Source organism: Eretmochelys imbricata, chromosome 7 (assembly GCF_965152235.1).
Source record: "Eretmochelys imbricata isolate rEreImb1 chromosome 7, rEreImb1.hap1, whole genome shotgun sequence".
NCBI lineage: Eukaryota > Metazoa > Chordata > Testudines > Cheloniidae > Eretmochelys > Eretmochelys imbricata.
In genome coordinates this window covers 60,923,225-60,939,773 of record NC_135578.1, presented here as the reverse complement: position 1 = coordinate 60,939,773, position 16,549 = coordinate 60,923,225, and the positions used below count along the sequence as shown (strand labels likewise).

The window sequence follows — 16,549 nt, the reverse complement described above, 5'->3', positions numbered from 1 at the left end:
ATGGCCGGGAACTGCAGCTTGGGGACACCACCTCCTCCCTATAGAGATCTCCTCCGCTGGGACCAGCTCACAATGACTCTGCCTTGTCCCCATAGAGATCCCCTCCCGCACTGGACCAGCTCACAGTGACTCCGCCCCCTCCCCATAGAGATCCCCTGCCCGATGGGACTAGTTCACAGTGATTCCACCTTCGCCCCACAGAGATCCCCTCCCCCTCAGGACTGGCTCACAGTGACAACGCCACCTCCCAGTGAAGATTCCCTCCCACTCTGGATCAGTTCACAATGACTCCACTCCCATGCACAGACTCACACACCCTTGGCACTGGGTGCTTCAGTTCCTTACTTTGGGCTGCAGGGCCTTTTCCCGTTCTCTGTCAAGCAATGCAGGTAGTCCTTCTGGCGGCCATTGTACTCAAAGCAGATATCAGGGGCCACCTGGGCCTCTGCAGGGACACAGAGAAGAGCTGACGCTGGAGTTTCACAAAGGCAAGCTAAGCTGAGCCTGTGTGAGCAGCACCACACCTCATGGGGTGACACCTCTGCCCACCTTTCCCCCAATACCAGGCACATCGAAAACTTCCCCCACCACCCTCTTCCTTTGGCAGGTGACTCCGGGGCTCCACAGTTCCCTGCACCCCACTGGGCACCTTACAACCCACATCACCCTTCCGTCAGGAACTAGTGATAAAACAATGCCTGTCCCTAGTGCCTTCCATCCCAGATCTCAAAGCTCTTCATAAACATTCAGGCCAATACTTGCAGAAGCAGCCATAGAATCCAGGAGCCTCTGATCTTGGGTGTCTGACTTAAGGAACTTTGAAGCCCTCAAACTTAGTGGCCAGGGCAGCTGATTTGGCAACACAAATCCCTCCTGTCCTACACACAGTGAAGTGGGGAAACTGATTCACAGAGAGGCCAAGGCCAAGCTAGTCAGGCCTGGGCTTATCTGTAGCTTCCTAAACTAGTGGCCTAAAGTTCAGAGTGCAAGCCACTGCCCTTGACTTTGTTGGGTTACAGCAACTAGCCTGCCAAGTGCCATGCGCACTGCTGGGATGGGTGGGTGTATGTCCCATGAGAGCACTGAGGGAGACTTGGGCTCCCAGTCTATGTGCTGCAGCCTCAGCAATGGATACACACAGCACTGCACTGGCGTGAGCTCGCCCTGCGAGCATGGAGCTGAAGGAGCGCATGCAAAGAGCCACGTTACCTGCACCCCAGAGCGTGCGGCAGTGCTCGCTGTGCGAGGGGCACACCCCGTTGTAACAGTAGCCATTCCCATACTGGCATGGCACACCATTCTCTTGGAAGACGTCCTCCGGGCACTCTGCTGAGAGGCCAGTGCAGTGCTCGGGCAGATCACAGCTGTTCTTACGGGCACGGCACAACACACCAGCAGCCTTCACCTTAGCAAACACAAACACAGTCCCCAAGGAATGGGGGGGGTGGGGGTGTCAGCGAGTGCCCATCAGTCAGGCTGCACCCTAGCCTTACACATTCCCTGGCTGGCTTGCTGATCTGGCAGAGTGGGAGGGGCTGATCCTGGTCCCACTGAAGTCAAAGCCAGTTGGAGTTTTGGTATAGACTTCAGTATAGGGTCTTAGTCAGGGAACTACCTGGGGTTGGAGTATGACTTTGGGGAGTTGTGCTAAGCCCTACCCTGCAGTCTTCAACATCAAGTGGTCATGGGTGAATACTGCTTGGACCAGGAAAGTGAAAACACATCCTTAGCATGTGAGCTGGCCCTGGAAACATTCAACCACTTGTAATGTGACCCTTCCTCAGGGACTCACACCCAACCTGTTCGCCTTAACAATTTGTACAATGTTATCTGGAAGCAACTGAGTTCAACTACCTTTTTTTAACCACAGAGTCACAGCTGTTAAGGCCAGAAAGGACCATTATGATCATTTAGTGTGACCTCCTGAACAACAGGAATGGCCACCGGTGATTCCTGTTTCAGAACCATATCTCGTGGTTCAGCGAGAGGATGTCTCACACTAGGACATTCTGTGCTGATTTAAAGACTACAAATGATGGAGAATCTACCACTTTCCTACATCAGCTGTTCCCATGGCTAATTACCCTCCCTGTTAAAAAAATAAGCTTTATTTCTAGTCTGAATTTGTCCTTAGCTTCAGCTTCCAGTCATTGGATCTCATTCTGCCTTTGTCTGCTAAACTAAAGATCCCTCTGTAAAAGTCTTCTCCCCATGTAGGTACTAATAGAGTGGGATCAATTCATCTCTTAACCTTTTCTTGGGTAAATTAAATAAATTGAGCTTCCTAAGTCTTTCTTTGGCAGGCAGGTTTTCCAGAACTCAATCATTGTTGTGGCTCTTTTCTGAATCCTTTCAATTCCCTTTCTGAAGTATGGACACTAAAACTGGATGCATTAATGCCATATGCAGAGATAACATCATCTCCTTGCTATTGCTCAATATTCCCCTGCTTATACAGCCAAGGATCACATTCACCCCCTTAGGGTATATCTACACAGTAGGTGTGATTTCCAGCTCAGGTAGACATATGCATGCTAGCTCTGCTCAAGCTAGTGAGCTAAAAACAGAACTGTGGTTATGGCAGCATAGGTGGTGGCTCAGGCTAGAAGACAGAGTATGTACCCATGGGGTCAGATGGGATTGTACTCTGGTGGCTAGCCAGAGCTACTGCCTGGTCACACAGCTATTTTTAGCACACAAGCTCATCTATCCACTTGGGCTGGGAATTACACCTCACAACTGCTGTGCAGACATACCCCTAGGTACAGCATCCCACTGACAGCTCATGTTCAGCTGGTTCCTATCATGACTCTAAGTCCCTTTTTAAGCCCTTGCTTTCCAAAAAGCAGCCCCCCAGCCTGTAAGTGTAGCCTACACTCAGTTAGTCAGTTTTTAATCCATTTAATTAGGGCTACAATGCTATTGACTGGCAGCCTTTGGGACCCCAGGGACAAAGCCCTTGACTCAGAGAGCTGTATGGTTGCTTTGGTGTAGCTAGGGGTTACCTGAGAAGCCAGACATGTTTGTTCACATCTCTGAGCGTCCCAGCGGCTTCATACCATTTTACCCGATAACCTGGCAGTAGCATGTGCGTGTCGGGCTTACTTAGGCTCTCACCTTGAGGAGAAATATGCTGACCATAAAGCCAGGAAATATCACGTTCATGCACCCATGTGCTCGGCACTTTAGCAGGGCTGGGGGATTGGCCTCATTTCATTTCTTTGGGCCCTTTTCCCCAGTTGTCAATCAGCCAGACTTCCCCAAGGCAGCTCCTAGCAGACATCATCCGAAGACTGATTTTACCTTACACCGTTGGCAGCATTCTCCCTGAGCACATTCTGCTCCGTCACTTAGTCGGCAGGTGGTGGCGTTGCAGCAGGGATCCCTGCATTCCTAATAAACACAACACACATGGGTTAGGGAGTGGATACACTGGGGATGGGAGCAGTGAGTCACCTGGAGAACCTCCTAAAATCAGCAACCCTTTGATCATCATCAAGGGGGGCTCCTGCAAAAGGGCTGTGTACGTCTCCTGTTGTATGGCACCACTGGGGGATGTAGGCAGAAATGGCACTGTTTTCTCCTGTGAGTACACTGTGAAGTTATCTGTACGCCACATTCCTACCCACACAGCAATCTGTTACTAGCTTCTGACTATGGACATAGTTATTATAATCATCCTTAGCTCTTCTATAGCATGTTTCTATGGGTCCCAAAGCACTGTACAATGAAGGGGACGTACTGTTATCCCCATGTTACAGAAAAAGGATGTCAGAATAGCAGGCCAGTACCCTCCCAGGAAGACACAGCCAGTAACAGGGGGGGAGTAGCTGGGAATAGATAAATAGCAGGATAACATCCTTCTGTGAGCACCAGGCGAACAAAACATCTGCCTATTGATCCTTGGATGACTCTGTGCTGCTATCTCCCTTTGGCTGACTTTCAGACCAGGGATGAGAAAGATTGTGCTTTGCAGACTGGCTGCCCTGGAGTGATTTGCTTAATTGACAAGTTCAAAAATCTAAATCCAAACCTGAACACAAGATTACAAACTAAACACCATGGGAAGGTGCGAAACACCACTTCTTCTATACTGCTTGCTAGAGAGGGCAGGGCTCCGGCACCAGAGAGTACATTGCCAAACCCTCTGCCCACTGGATAGAAAGGGTGTATTAAGAAGGATGTGAGTCACAGGAGAGAAAGAGAAGAGAGGCATGGCCTGGAGAGGTTTCTGCAGTCACTGCTCCTTGATCAAATTCCTGGCACTAATCAGAAAGTTACCAAAGATCTGCAGAAGTTTTGGGCAGCTGCTGAAAACAGGCAGCTGAGCAGGAAGTGCTAGAGGGAACTCCCCCTTTATCTACCAGAGCCAGGAGAGTTCCCAGAAGTCACCTACTACAGGACAGGCCCAACAAAGAAAGTAACAGAACGCCACTAGCCGTCACCTTCAGCCCCCAACTAAAACGAGAGACTGCTGAATTGGAATTAATTTGCAAATTGGATACAATTAACTTAGGCTTGAATAGAGACTGGGAATGGATGTGTCATTACACAAAGTAAAACTATTTTCCCATTTTATTTCCCCCCCTCCCCCCTCCACTGCTTCTCGGACGTTCCTGTTAACTGCTGGAAATGGCCCACCTTGATTATCACTACAAAAGGTTTTCTCCCCGCCCCGCCCCACTCTCCTGCTGGTAATAGCTCATCTTAAGTGATCACTCTCATTACAGTGTGTATGGTAACACCCATTGTTTCGTGTTCTCTATGTATATAAATCTCCCCACTGTATTTTCCACTGAATGCATCCGATGAAGTGAGCTGTAGCTCACAAAAGCTTATGCTCAAATAAATTGGTTAGTCTCTAAGGTGCCACTAGTACTCCTTTTCTTTTTGCAAATACAGACTAACACGGCTGCTACTCTGAAACCTATCTACCAGAGTGTGCAGCAAGGGGTCTTACCACAGAGCCTCTGCACTGGTGGGAATGGACAGACCGCAGAGTCATTCTGAATAATTACTTTTATTAACATCGGAAAAAATGTACAGGACGGCTTGGCCTGAGACTGGCTGGAGACAACGCTAAGCATTAATGCCGCAACTCCTGACAATGGTCTGTGACTGATTGTGCTAAAATTCACGAACCTTGGGACATTTCTGAACATTTTATAAATATCCAGCACTCACCCAAATGCACATGAATAGAAAATAGTAAGAGCCCACAAACAACCACCACCAAAATTCAGCACTTCTACTTATGAAGAGATTAATGAACCAGTTTATTGGACCAACTCTAGTTACATACAGAAAGCAGATCTGTGTTTTAAAGAGGACCTGCAAAGGAAAACAAAGTGGATATGCACCCTTCATGGCTTCCTGGGGCTGGAATTCACATTTTCTGTACCAAATGAACGATAACCAGTTAAATCCATGCAATGCCTTGTAGGTTATACTCGTGTGAAATGCCTTACACCAGTAATGGAATAGAGTTATTGGAGTAATTGGTTATGGAAATAAGCGATCCTGCTGTAATGGTGTAATGAGGCAGAATGGCCTCATTCTGATGCAGAGGGGGTTTAACTCACCCTGCTGGGCTCAGCTAACTGTGCACCATCCCCTTCGCAGGAAGTGCAGGGGTGGAACAGGCAGTATAAGAGTAGGATCCTGCAGCTCAGCTGGAGCCAGACCAGGGAAAGAGCCAGAAGTCCTTCCCAGGGAGCTGAACCACTAGCGGAGCCTCTGATAGGCTGTGGCGGGCAACAACTCTCCAGGGCCAGTTTGGAGAGAAGGCAAACCACTGTCCCGGGAGACTGAGAAACTCGAAGAGGGAATGGAGAGCGAGCTGCTCGGCAAGAGGCCTGGGAACCAGCTCCTAGTGGCTGCGTAGCTGCCCACCAGACACCAGTAGGAAGAAGCCTAGGGAAATGAGACATTTGTCCTGTTGTGTCAGCATGAGGCGAGGCAGCGACCCCATGTTTCCCTGCCAACCCCACGACAGGACGACCCGTTACTTCTAGGGCCCTGGACTGGGACACAGTGGAGCAGGGTGGGCCCAAGTCCCGCCAACTCCAGCCTTGCATTCGGCCTGGTTGAGTGCTAACCCTTAGGCTGGGAGGCCTGAGCTATAGACTGTTTGCCTGCTCAGTCCTCATCCAGGAGGCCTGGCCTATTACTTGCTCTGTTGCCCAGCCAGTAGACCTGACAGACCAACCCAGCTTGAGCGCTGATTCCCTGATGCCCCTGATGGGGGCACCCTGGCCCTGAGACGCTGTAAGCATAGAAATGGGAATAAGTGAGGCTGCAATGGATTTCCCTACAGCCCCCCATGGGGGTGTTTACCCCCCTGAATTTCCCCAACACCCTCACCAGTTTTGTGAACTAGTTACATGCAGTGTTGCCAATTTAGTGATTTTTTTGAAATCTGAATTGAAATTGAAACATTAATACATATTGTGACAGGGTCAGGCCAGATGCCTACATGAGAGTGAAAGAAGGCAGATATATTAGCCCCAGGTTAAGTAGGTCCCTTTTCCCTGGGTAAGGTAACAGGGAAAGTTCCAGAACAATCAGGAACTTTCTGGAAACAATTAAGGCAGACAGGCTGATTAGAACACCTGCAGCCAATTAAGAAGCTGCTAGAATCAATTAAGGCAGGCTAATCAGGGCACCTGGGTTTTAAAAAGGAGCTCACTTCAGTTTGTGGTGCGTGCGAGGAGCTGGGAGCAAGAGGTGCAAGAAGTGGAGAGTGAGAGGCGTACTACTGGAAGACTGAGAAGTACAAGCGTTATCAGATATCAGGAGGAAGGTCCTGTGATGAGAATAAAGAAGGTGTTGGGAGGAGACCGTGGGGAAGCAGCCCAGGGAGTTGTAGCTGTCACGCAGCTGTTCCAGGAGCCACTGTGGACAGCTGCAATCCATAGGGCCCTGGGCTGGAACCCGGAGTAGAGGGTGGGCCCGGGTTCCCCCCAACTCCCTACTTGATACCAGAGAAGTTGAACTGGACTGTGGGTTCCACCAGAGGGGAAGGTCTCTGGCCTGTTCCCCGATCCACTAGGTGGATCAGTAGAGACTGTGGGGATTTTCATGCCAAAATAAAACCCAACAAAATGCTGGCCCTAACCAGGCACTGGCACATCTTTCCTTGCCTGGCCTCTGCCTGTGTGTCCAAACCCTTCCCCTACTCTGTCTGTCTGCTCTGGTCAGACTGTGAGCTGTTTGGGACAGGGACTGTCCCTCACTAGGTGTATGTACAGTGCCTGGCACACTGAGACTCTGATCTTGGTTGAGGCCTTCAGGCACTGCTGCAATATACATAGTAAGAATCATATGCTCTATGTCACCCAGAAAGTCCTCAAACACAACTAGGGAAGCCACATTTGCCATGTGTGAAGCTGAAACAAGCAGAAGAAATCATTGTTTACGATAAAAAAAAAAAAAACAGCTTCTCTGTCCCTCTGTATCCAGCACAAACAAGCAAAACCAAGGGGCACAAACTGAAGATGCAAAACATCTTTCACAAGTCACTTTTAAGCAGAAATATGTGCAACACCAAGCGAAGAACACAGGAAGGAAGTGTTATTCATCAGGCAACTACAGCAGCAGGGGCTCTGGAAATCTGCTTGCAGCAACAAAAACAGCTCACTGGCTCTGGTCAGCTCGTATGCAGTGGCAGGGCATTTGGGTTCCAGACCAACCCACAGTTCCGCTGCCACGCTTCCCTTCCCTTATTTAAAATCTCCCAGTGGGAGTCAACATACCTTGGGCGTCCCACAATCACACTGCTCCCCTCGCTCTACAAACTGGTTTCCACAGACAGGCACCCCGTACAGCTCATCAGCCTTGGGGATATTCAGTAAGCAGCTAGTCCGGGGATCACTTAGAAACTTCTGCAGGTCACTTACACTGCAGCTGCTGAAGTACTTTGGGTAAATCATGCTGGAGGGAAAGAAAAACAGGCATTATGGCAAACAGCACTTTCTGGTTAAAAGCTCCATTTACCACCACTAACTGCACAACACCCTCTATCCCTTCACAGCTAAAACATCTGTGAGTCGAACCTTGCAAAAAACATAAAGCTGAAGAAGAAAATGTCCATGAGGACTCAATCTGCTCTCACTAAAGTCCATAAGAGTGCTACCATTGATTTCAATGGAAGTGAGTACCTTAACTACAGGGGCACCAGCCTGATGTGTTCAATCCGAGGTCAATACGTACACTGGACAGTGATGCTCGACGCCCATGGCCATTCTCTTTTTGTTCTCCTTACCCAACACTAGCTGCCATAACACATCCTCCATCGGTCTTTGGGGCCAAGCAGCTGCAGCCACCAACGTCTTCATCATGAGACATTCCCAGGTTGTGTCCCATCTCATGAGCCACGGTTGAGGCAGCTCCTATAGGATTCAAGCTGTGGTCCTATGCAACAATAAGAAGGATACAGGCTAGTGGATTCCAAAAGCTTCAGTCCTATCTTTCTTTGGGTTTCTACCATGCCCATCACCATAGTTTCTTGCCTGGTTCAATGTCAAGATAAATTTAGGCTGCTAAGTAAGAGATTGAAGTCCAGGGCCTCCATAGTAGCATTCTCTGAAATGCTTGCAAGTGCAGGGCCAGTTAGACATGCAGAACTGCAGGGTCTCAATGCATCGATAAGACGATGGTGTAGGGAGGAGAAATTTAGGTTTATTAGGAACTGGGGAGCCTTTTGGGAAAGGAGGAGACTATACAGGAAGGATGGGCTCCACCTAAACCAAAATGGAACCAGACTGCTGGAAGGTAAAATTAAAAAGGTCAGAGAGGAGTTTATAAACTAAAGCCTGGGGGAAAACTAACCAGTGTGGAGGAGCACACCGTTCAGACAGAGACATCTCTTAGGGGAGGATCCGTTAACAGGGATTCTCTATATCTTAGTAAAGAGGAAAGGATAGACGTTTATAAAGTACAGGTAGGAGCTGAAGAGAAGCAGCCCAATGAAAAAAAGTCCCATTCATTTACATCACATGAAGGCAGACAACTAAATATTGACACATTTTATAAGTGCTTGTGTACAAATGCTAGAAGTCTAAATACTAGAATGGGTGAACTTGAGTGCCTGGTATTAAATGAGGACATTGATACAATAGGCATCACATAAACTTGGTGGACTGATGATAATCAATGGGACACGATAACACCAGGGTATAAAATATACAGGAATTACAGAAAAGGTCATGCTGGTTGGGAAGAGGCACTCTCTGTAAAAGAAAGCATAGCATCAAATACAGTAAATATCTTAAATGAATCAAACTGTACCATAGACACTCTATGGATAGAAAATTCCATGTTTGAATAATAAGACTCTAGCAGTAGGAATATACTATTGACCACCTGACCAGGATGGTGACGGTGATTTTGAAATGCTCAGTGAGATTAGAGAGGCTACGAAATAGAAAACTCAATAATAATGGAGGATTTGAACTATCCGCATACTGACTGGGGTACATGTCACCTCAGGACAGAAAACAGATACAATTTCTAGACACCATTAACGTAGGTTTCTTGGAGTAGCTAGTCCTTGAACCCACAAGTGGAGAGGCAATTCTTGATTTAGTCCTAAGTGGTGCACAGGGTCTGGTCCAACAGGTGAATATAGCCAAACTGCTCAGTCATAGCGACCATAATGTAATTAAATTTAACATCCTTGTGGGAGAGGAATACCAAAGAAGCCCTCATCACAGAAGCATTTAACTTCAAAAAGGGGAACTACACAAAAATGAGCAAGCTAGTGAAATGGAAATTAAAAGGAACAGTCACAAGAGTGAAATGTCTGCAAACTGCATGCAAATTTTTAAAAAACACCATAATAGAGGCACAAATTAAATGTGTATGACAAAAAAAAAAAGTAAGAGGACCAAAAAAATGACAGTATGGCTAAACAGAGTAAAAGAGGCAGTTAGAGTTAAAAAGGCATCCTTTAAAAATCAGAAGTTAAATTCTACTAAGAAAAATTGAAAGGAACATAAACAAGTCAAGTATAAAAGTATAATTAGGCAGGCTAAAAAAAGAATCTGAAGAGCACCTAGCAAAAGACACAAAAACTAACAGCAAAATTTTTTAAAGTACACCAGAAGCAGAAAGCCTGCCAAAAAATCAGTGGGGCCATAGCTAGACAATCAAGGTGCTGAAGGAGCACTCAAGAATGACAAGGCCATTGCGGAGAAGCTAAATGAATTCTTTGCATCAGTGCTCAATGCAGAGGATGTGAGGGAGATTTCCACACTTGAGCCATTCTTCTTAGGTGATAAATCTGAGGAACTGTCCCAGATTGAGGAGTCAGAAGAGAAGGTTTTGGAACAAACTGATAATTAAACAGTAATAAGTCCCCACAACCAGGTGGGATTCATCCAAGAGTTCTGAAGGAACTCAAATATGAAATTGTAGAACTACAAACTGTGGCATGAAGCCTATCGCTTAAATCAGCTTCTGTACCAGATGACAGGAGGATAGCTAATGTGATGCCAATTTTTTTAAATGCTCCAGAAGCGATCCTGGCAATTACAGGCCAGTAAGCCTAACTTCAGTACCAGGCAAACTGGCTGAAACTATAGTACAGAACAGATTTATCAGACACATAGGTGAACACAGTTTGTTGGGGAAGTGTCAACACGACTTATAAAAGGATATTATGTATTAGAACTCTTTAAAGGGGTCAACCAATATTTGAACAAGGGTGAGCTAGTGGATATAGTGTACTTGGACTTTCAGAAAGCCCTTAATTAGATCCCTCAACAAAGGCTCTTAAGCAAAGTAAGCAGTCATGGATAAGAGGGCAGGTCCTCTCATGGATGAGTAACTGGTTAAAAGACAGGAAACAAAGGGTGGGAATACATGGTCAGTTTTCAAAATGGAGAGAGGTAATTAGTAGTGTCCTCCAGGGATCTGTACTGGGACCAGTGCTGTTCATCAGCTTAGTCATAAATGATCTGGAAAAAGGGGTAAACAGTGAGGTGGCACAGTTTCCACGTGATACAAAATTACTCAAGATACCAAAGTCCAAAGCAGACTGCGAAGAGTTCCAAAGGGATCTTACAAAACTGGGTGACTGAGCAACAAAATGTTGATAAATGCAAAGTAACGCACATTGGAAGACATAAAAACAGCCGCTCAATGTGCATCGACAGTCAAAAAAGCGAAAAATGTTATGAACCATTAGGAAAGGGGGAGAGAATAAAACAGTAAATATCAAAATGCCACTATAGAAATCCCTGATACGACCATGCCTTGAATACTGCATGCAGTTCTGGTTACTCCATCTCAAAAAAGGTCTATTAGAAATGGTACAAAGAAGGGGAACAAAAATGATTAGGGGTATGGAACAGCTTCCACATGAGGAGAGATTAAAGAGACTGGGACCGTTCTGCTTAGAAAAGAGCTGACTTAGGGGGGATATTATAGAGATCTATAAAATCATTAATGATGTGAAGAAAATGAATAAGGTAGTTTTATTTACCCCTTCACATGGTACAAGAACCATGGTCACCTAATGATATTAATAGGCAGCAGGTTTCAAACAAACAGAAGGAAGTACTTCTTCACACAACGCACAGTCAACCTGTGGAACTCGTTGCCGTGGGATGATGTGAAGGCCAAAGTATAACTGGGTTCAAAAAAGAATTAGGTAAGTTCATGAAGGATAGATCCAACAATAGCTATTAGCCAACATGGTCAGTGATGCAATCTCATGCTCTAAGTGTCCCTAAGTATCTGACTGCTAGAAGATGGGACTAGATGACAGGGGATGGTTAACTTGGTAATTGCCCTGTTCTGTTCACTCCCTCTAAAGCATCTGGTAGCAGCCACTGTCAGAAGTGGCTGCTACCAGAGGCTTTAGAGGGAGTGAACAGAACAGGGGACCATTGGTCTGGCCCAGTATGGCCGTTCTTATGTTTCCTCTGAAATCAAGCTCCATTGCCGCCCTAATTGGCTAGAAAACCAGAAGTCAACTACTACAATTCCAGTAAATACAGAATACAACAGCGCGGACCCAAATGGAGATTTAATAACAATTTCAGTTCCTGAGGGCTCACTTCTTGGGCTGAGAGGCTTGGGTGTGGATAGAGAAAGGGTGAAGGGGAACATTCAAAGAGTCTGATTTTTTTAATATATAAATCAAGTCCCAGGCAGCTAAAAAGGAAAGGTCTTGTGTCACTGTAGCTGTTTTGGGAGAGCAGCTGGGCTCTTTCCATGTGTTTGAAACATTTGTAAAAAGAGAGTTTGAATATTGTACATTCCACCCCAGAGAAAGCTCCAGGCTACTCAGGAGCCACTCGTCCACCATACATCTCCGTCCATGTCGCTGATGGGTACCTGCAGCACCCCCAGGGTCAAGTCTGGTCAAACCAATCAAAGCTGCTCACAGGCAGCTGAGTGTGGCCCTAAGTGTTTAGGTCACAGATCACAATGGAATGTGCCATTTGGGCAGGATTTGGCCTTTCTGATCTCCCTGAGCCAGCACAGAGAGGCCTACAGCTGGATAGAGCTGGAGATAGCCCCTCCCTGGTTGCATGAGCATGTGTCACTCGCAGCCAGAAAGGCAAAGCACAGAGAGCCTTCAGTTTGATGGGGAGACAGGAAGAGCATGGGAAGCCATGGAGCCAATGGTACAGATCAGCCAGAAGCAGAGGGTGATTTCTTTGCCATCAGGCCCTGGCGTGCCCCCAGCTCTGGGATCTCACTTCTGTCCCTCTTCTATTGCTTAGAATGGAAGCAGTTATCAAGCCCCACCTGATTTACTCCTCCTGAGTCCCTGGTGCACATTGCATACTTCTTGGCCAGTCCCACCGTTGTGCCTTGGAAGTCTATGCCTCTGCAGGAAGGCAAAACACTCATAAAAGGACAAACATCATCCACAATTAGTACTGTGGCCTCAAGCAGCATTGCCACATCCGTGGCCAGTGGCACAGCATGCTAGTGTTGGTACTGTGTCCCCCAAACACAGTGTACCACATCAACTATAGCCCTGTCTACATATTACTCCCCACATATCCCAGCTAACCAAACTCCCCCCAACTTCCCCACATGTCCCCCCAGCTACCCCAGCAACCCAGAAACCCCACCAGCAGCTCCCAGCAACATCTCCATTTATACCAAAAATATGCAAGAGATCTAAATCCTCCTGCTCTAGGGAATGACCCTCAAGACTTAACTGATGGAGGTCAGGAAGGCATGTCACTTGTGGGAAGGTTATCCCAGAACTGGCCACTTCATGGTTCTTGCCCCGCCCTCTGAAGCAGCTTGTACCAGCCCTCTCAGAGTCAGGGATGCCTGCACTGCTCTCTCTGACCAGTCCTACTACGCTAGCATTGCCACACACAATTCAGAGTAACAGAGTCTAAGGCCAGAAGGGGCCACCAGATCACCCAGTCTGTATCACAGGCCACCAATCCCACCCAGCGTTCGCACGCTAAACCCAACAATGGACATCAGACCACATCTGGGCATTCCTACTGCATCAGATACTGTAAGTATCCCAGCCCCAGCATTGGGCTCCCCAGCGCCCTGTGCCCACGGTCAGCAGCCTTGGCTCATGTTGTGGGCAGTGTAATGGCAGTGCTTACGTGATCAGTTGGGCATTGTCATGCTTCTTCTTTTGTAACAGTTCAGACTCTCGCCAGTGAAGAAAATTATCCAGTGTGGTGTCTGGGTTTGGACTCACAGTGATCCTGTCTTTGTAACTCCAGACTTCCAGGCCTATCAAGGCCACACGGATATTAAGAGTCTGATAAAGCTGCAGCAGAAAGCGAGACTGTATTAGAGCTGGACTGCAGGAGACAGAATCTCTCCACACAAAGATGGCACTTGGCAACACTCAGGACGGAGGCTTGGTACCTGAGCCTTGTGCCCTTCTGGGAGAGGGAGAATTCATCGTTTTCACTCAGAATGCAATTCCAAACCCATAGCCTCTACTGCTGCTTCCCCCCCCCGCAGGCCAGGCTCTGCCTGTGGATCCCTATCAAAGGGATCAGGAGGAAGCCGTCACATTTCAGTCAGCTTTTAACACCCAGGTAGTTTTCACCATTCTTGTTTGGCCTGCAGCTCTGGGCCACATGATTTGACAATCCCAAAAGCAACGGGAAGGGCACTTGTGCTGCTCTGAGGAGAACTGAACTCTCCCAGACTAATTTAGGGCTAGACAATGGCATGACACGCAGTACTAGCGGGCACCCAGCAGCAGCCCCACTAGGGCCTGAGCCTTAGGCCAGCCTTTGTGAAATCAGTGGGTCTACATATATTCCTAAAGGTAATCACATCCTTATGGGTTCTCCTGGATCAGGGCCAGAGTGCTCAGGAACCTGCCAGATCAGGCCTGAGTCTGTAAGTGCCATTTCTCCCGTTCTGTACTGCCCCAGCACGCTGCTTACACACTGCAAACAATTGTCTCTCGAAAGTGCCTGCCACAAACACCATGATACAGAGAATGTGTTAATAAATTTTCCATCTGGTTGGTTGCCTAGCAGGACTGAGATGGGCCCCGTACTTTGCACAGGAAGACATTCCAATCAGCCCCAGTTTCTATTCTTATATAGGCTGAAAACTGGAGCAATGGTCTTTTGTCCCTTAAACAGGAAAGTGATCTTGTATTTTGACTCGTCTGTGTATCAAGAGTTCATTGTTGCAAGCAAACCATGGGACAAGTTCTGCCAGCCTTATAACATGGGAGTCTGCGGGAACGGTCTTAGCAGTGCTGGGAGCTTTGCCTGAGCAAGAATTGCAGGACAGGACCCCATCCTCACTGCAGCCTGGGGATACCTCACTGTTACCTTGTCAACATGATTTACAATTTCCTTCATGCGATTCTGAATCATCCGCATGTCTTTGGATTTCTTGTACTAAGGGAAGAAACAAAGAGATTTCCAATTAAGCTGCTGTAATGGAATGCTCAACCGTATGGTTGTTCAGCCTGTGGGTGTGCCACATGTAACACACCTTATTTAAGCTCACAACAGCCATTCCTGGCAGGATATTAAAGGATCCTACAGTGAACACTTCTGGTGTAGCTCTCTAGTAAGCTAAGTTCTCAAATACTGTGATGTGAACAAACCCACAATGGGGGTCAGCGCAGATGTAAGCAGCTATGCCCTAGGTGGTATAGTCTTATAGCAACATGGACCTGAGTGGAAGCCAGATGCATTTTGCTTTCACACACTCACAGACGCAGACAAACGAAATGCACAGATTGAAAAAGAGCATCTGGCAAGCGTATGGGGATGAGAGAACTTTTAGAGCTACCTGTGTGAACTGGATTCATTTACACTGGTAACAGACCATAAACTACTTATAACCCTCATCAATGGAAAAGATCAAGCACTTGGATCAAGACCACTGAGACACGAAAGTCTATTGCTACGGTTAATGCAATTTAATCAAATTGCTAAATATGTTCCTGAGCAAAATGCGGTAGTAGCAGACCCTCTGTCACATATCCCAGCATCACACTCATCTACCCATTAACTCAAAGATGATGTAAAGCTGTACGTGGATGTGTAGACACATACAGACCAGTGCCGGAAAAGAGACTACACCAGCTACAACAAGCAACCTTGAGAGACATGCAACTTCAAGATCTAAATTACATTAGGGCTGGTTGGTCCAAGTATCTAAAGGACACTAAGGAAGTGACAAGAGACTATGCAGTGTGTGGGTAACTAAGAGAGTCAAATGGACTCATGATTGTGACAGAATATACCCCTGTGTTCCCACCCTTCACACTATTGTAATAACGTTTGTACAAAGTATGCCTTGTGAAGTATCATTTGAAAACTCATAATTTGCTGGTCATTATTTTCCTGGAAAAATATGTGTGGCAACATTGTATATGAATTTATAAGATTCCACTATATGGTGTTATTAACACATGTTCCAAGCAGGTCTGTCTGAAACAAAAGAATGGGTGCTCTGCTTAATTTGCATTTAAGCCATAAACAGAGTCATCAAGCAGGAAGGAAAACAAAAGAAGCGCAAACAGGTGAGAACAAAGCAGCAGGGAACCTCTTCCACATAGACTTTTTGTCTCCTGGTACCGAGCTAGAAATGTTTTTCAAGAGGGGTGACTGAAACTATGAAAAGGAAGGACAAACACCTAAGGCACCCTTCTCTCTCTCTGCCCATCGATTCACTGCATCTGAAGAGACAAAAGAAGCAGCTCATGGACTAGGGGAGGAGTTCTGACCTAAGAAGTTTGGTCAGTAAAACTGCTGAAAAACGTGTGGTGAGAAAACTTTGCTTTGTATTTAACATAGTTTGTTAAGTTAGGCACCAGTTGAATTTTATCTTTATTTTTCTTGTAACTGTTTCCGACTTTTATGCCTCATTACTTGTATGCACTTCAAATCTAACTATTTGCAGTTGATGAACTTGTTTTATTTTTTCATCTAATGCAGTGTGTTTAAATCAAAGTGCCTGAATAACTACTTGAAATAATAAGTTGGCATATTATTCCTTTTAAAGAAATAACGGACCTAATATAAGAAACAGTTACTTACTGCAACTGTGGTTCTTCAAGATCTGATGCAGA

General features: G+C 46.6%; 1 protein-coding gene across 2 annotated transcripts in view; it reads right to left on the bottom strand.

Annotated features, from left to right (window-relative positions):
- Positions 1 to 16,549, bottom strand: part of ADAM8 (ADAM metallopeptidase domain 8) — a 97,385-nt gene that overhangs the window by 29,308 nt on the left and 51,528 nt on the right. For both annotated transcript variants that reach the window (XM_077821199.1, XM_077821200.1), the window contains exons 8-15: positions 14,796 to 14,864; positions 13,593 to 13,762; positions 12,760 to 12,841; positions 8,264 to 8,412; positions 7,755 to 7,932; positions 3,304 to 3,393; positions 1,210 to 1,405; positions 346 to 445 (exon numbers count right to left, since the gene is read on the bottom strand). In XM_077821199.1, coding sequence (XP_077677325.1) covers positions 346 to 445; positions 1,210 to 1,405; positions 3,304 to 3,393; positions 7,755 to 7,932; positions 8,264 to 8,412; positions 12,760 to 12,841; positions 13,593 to 13,762; positions 14,796 to 14,864 — 1,034 coding nt within the window. The remainder of the gene's footprint in view (positions 1 to 345; positions 446 to 1,209; positions 1,406 to 3,303; positions 3,394 to 7,754; positions 7,933 to 8,263; positions 8,413 to 12,759; positions 12,842 to 13,592; positions 13,763 to 14,795; positions 14,865 to 16,549) is intronic.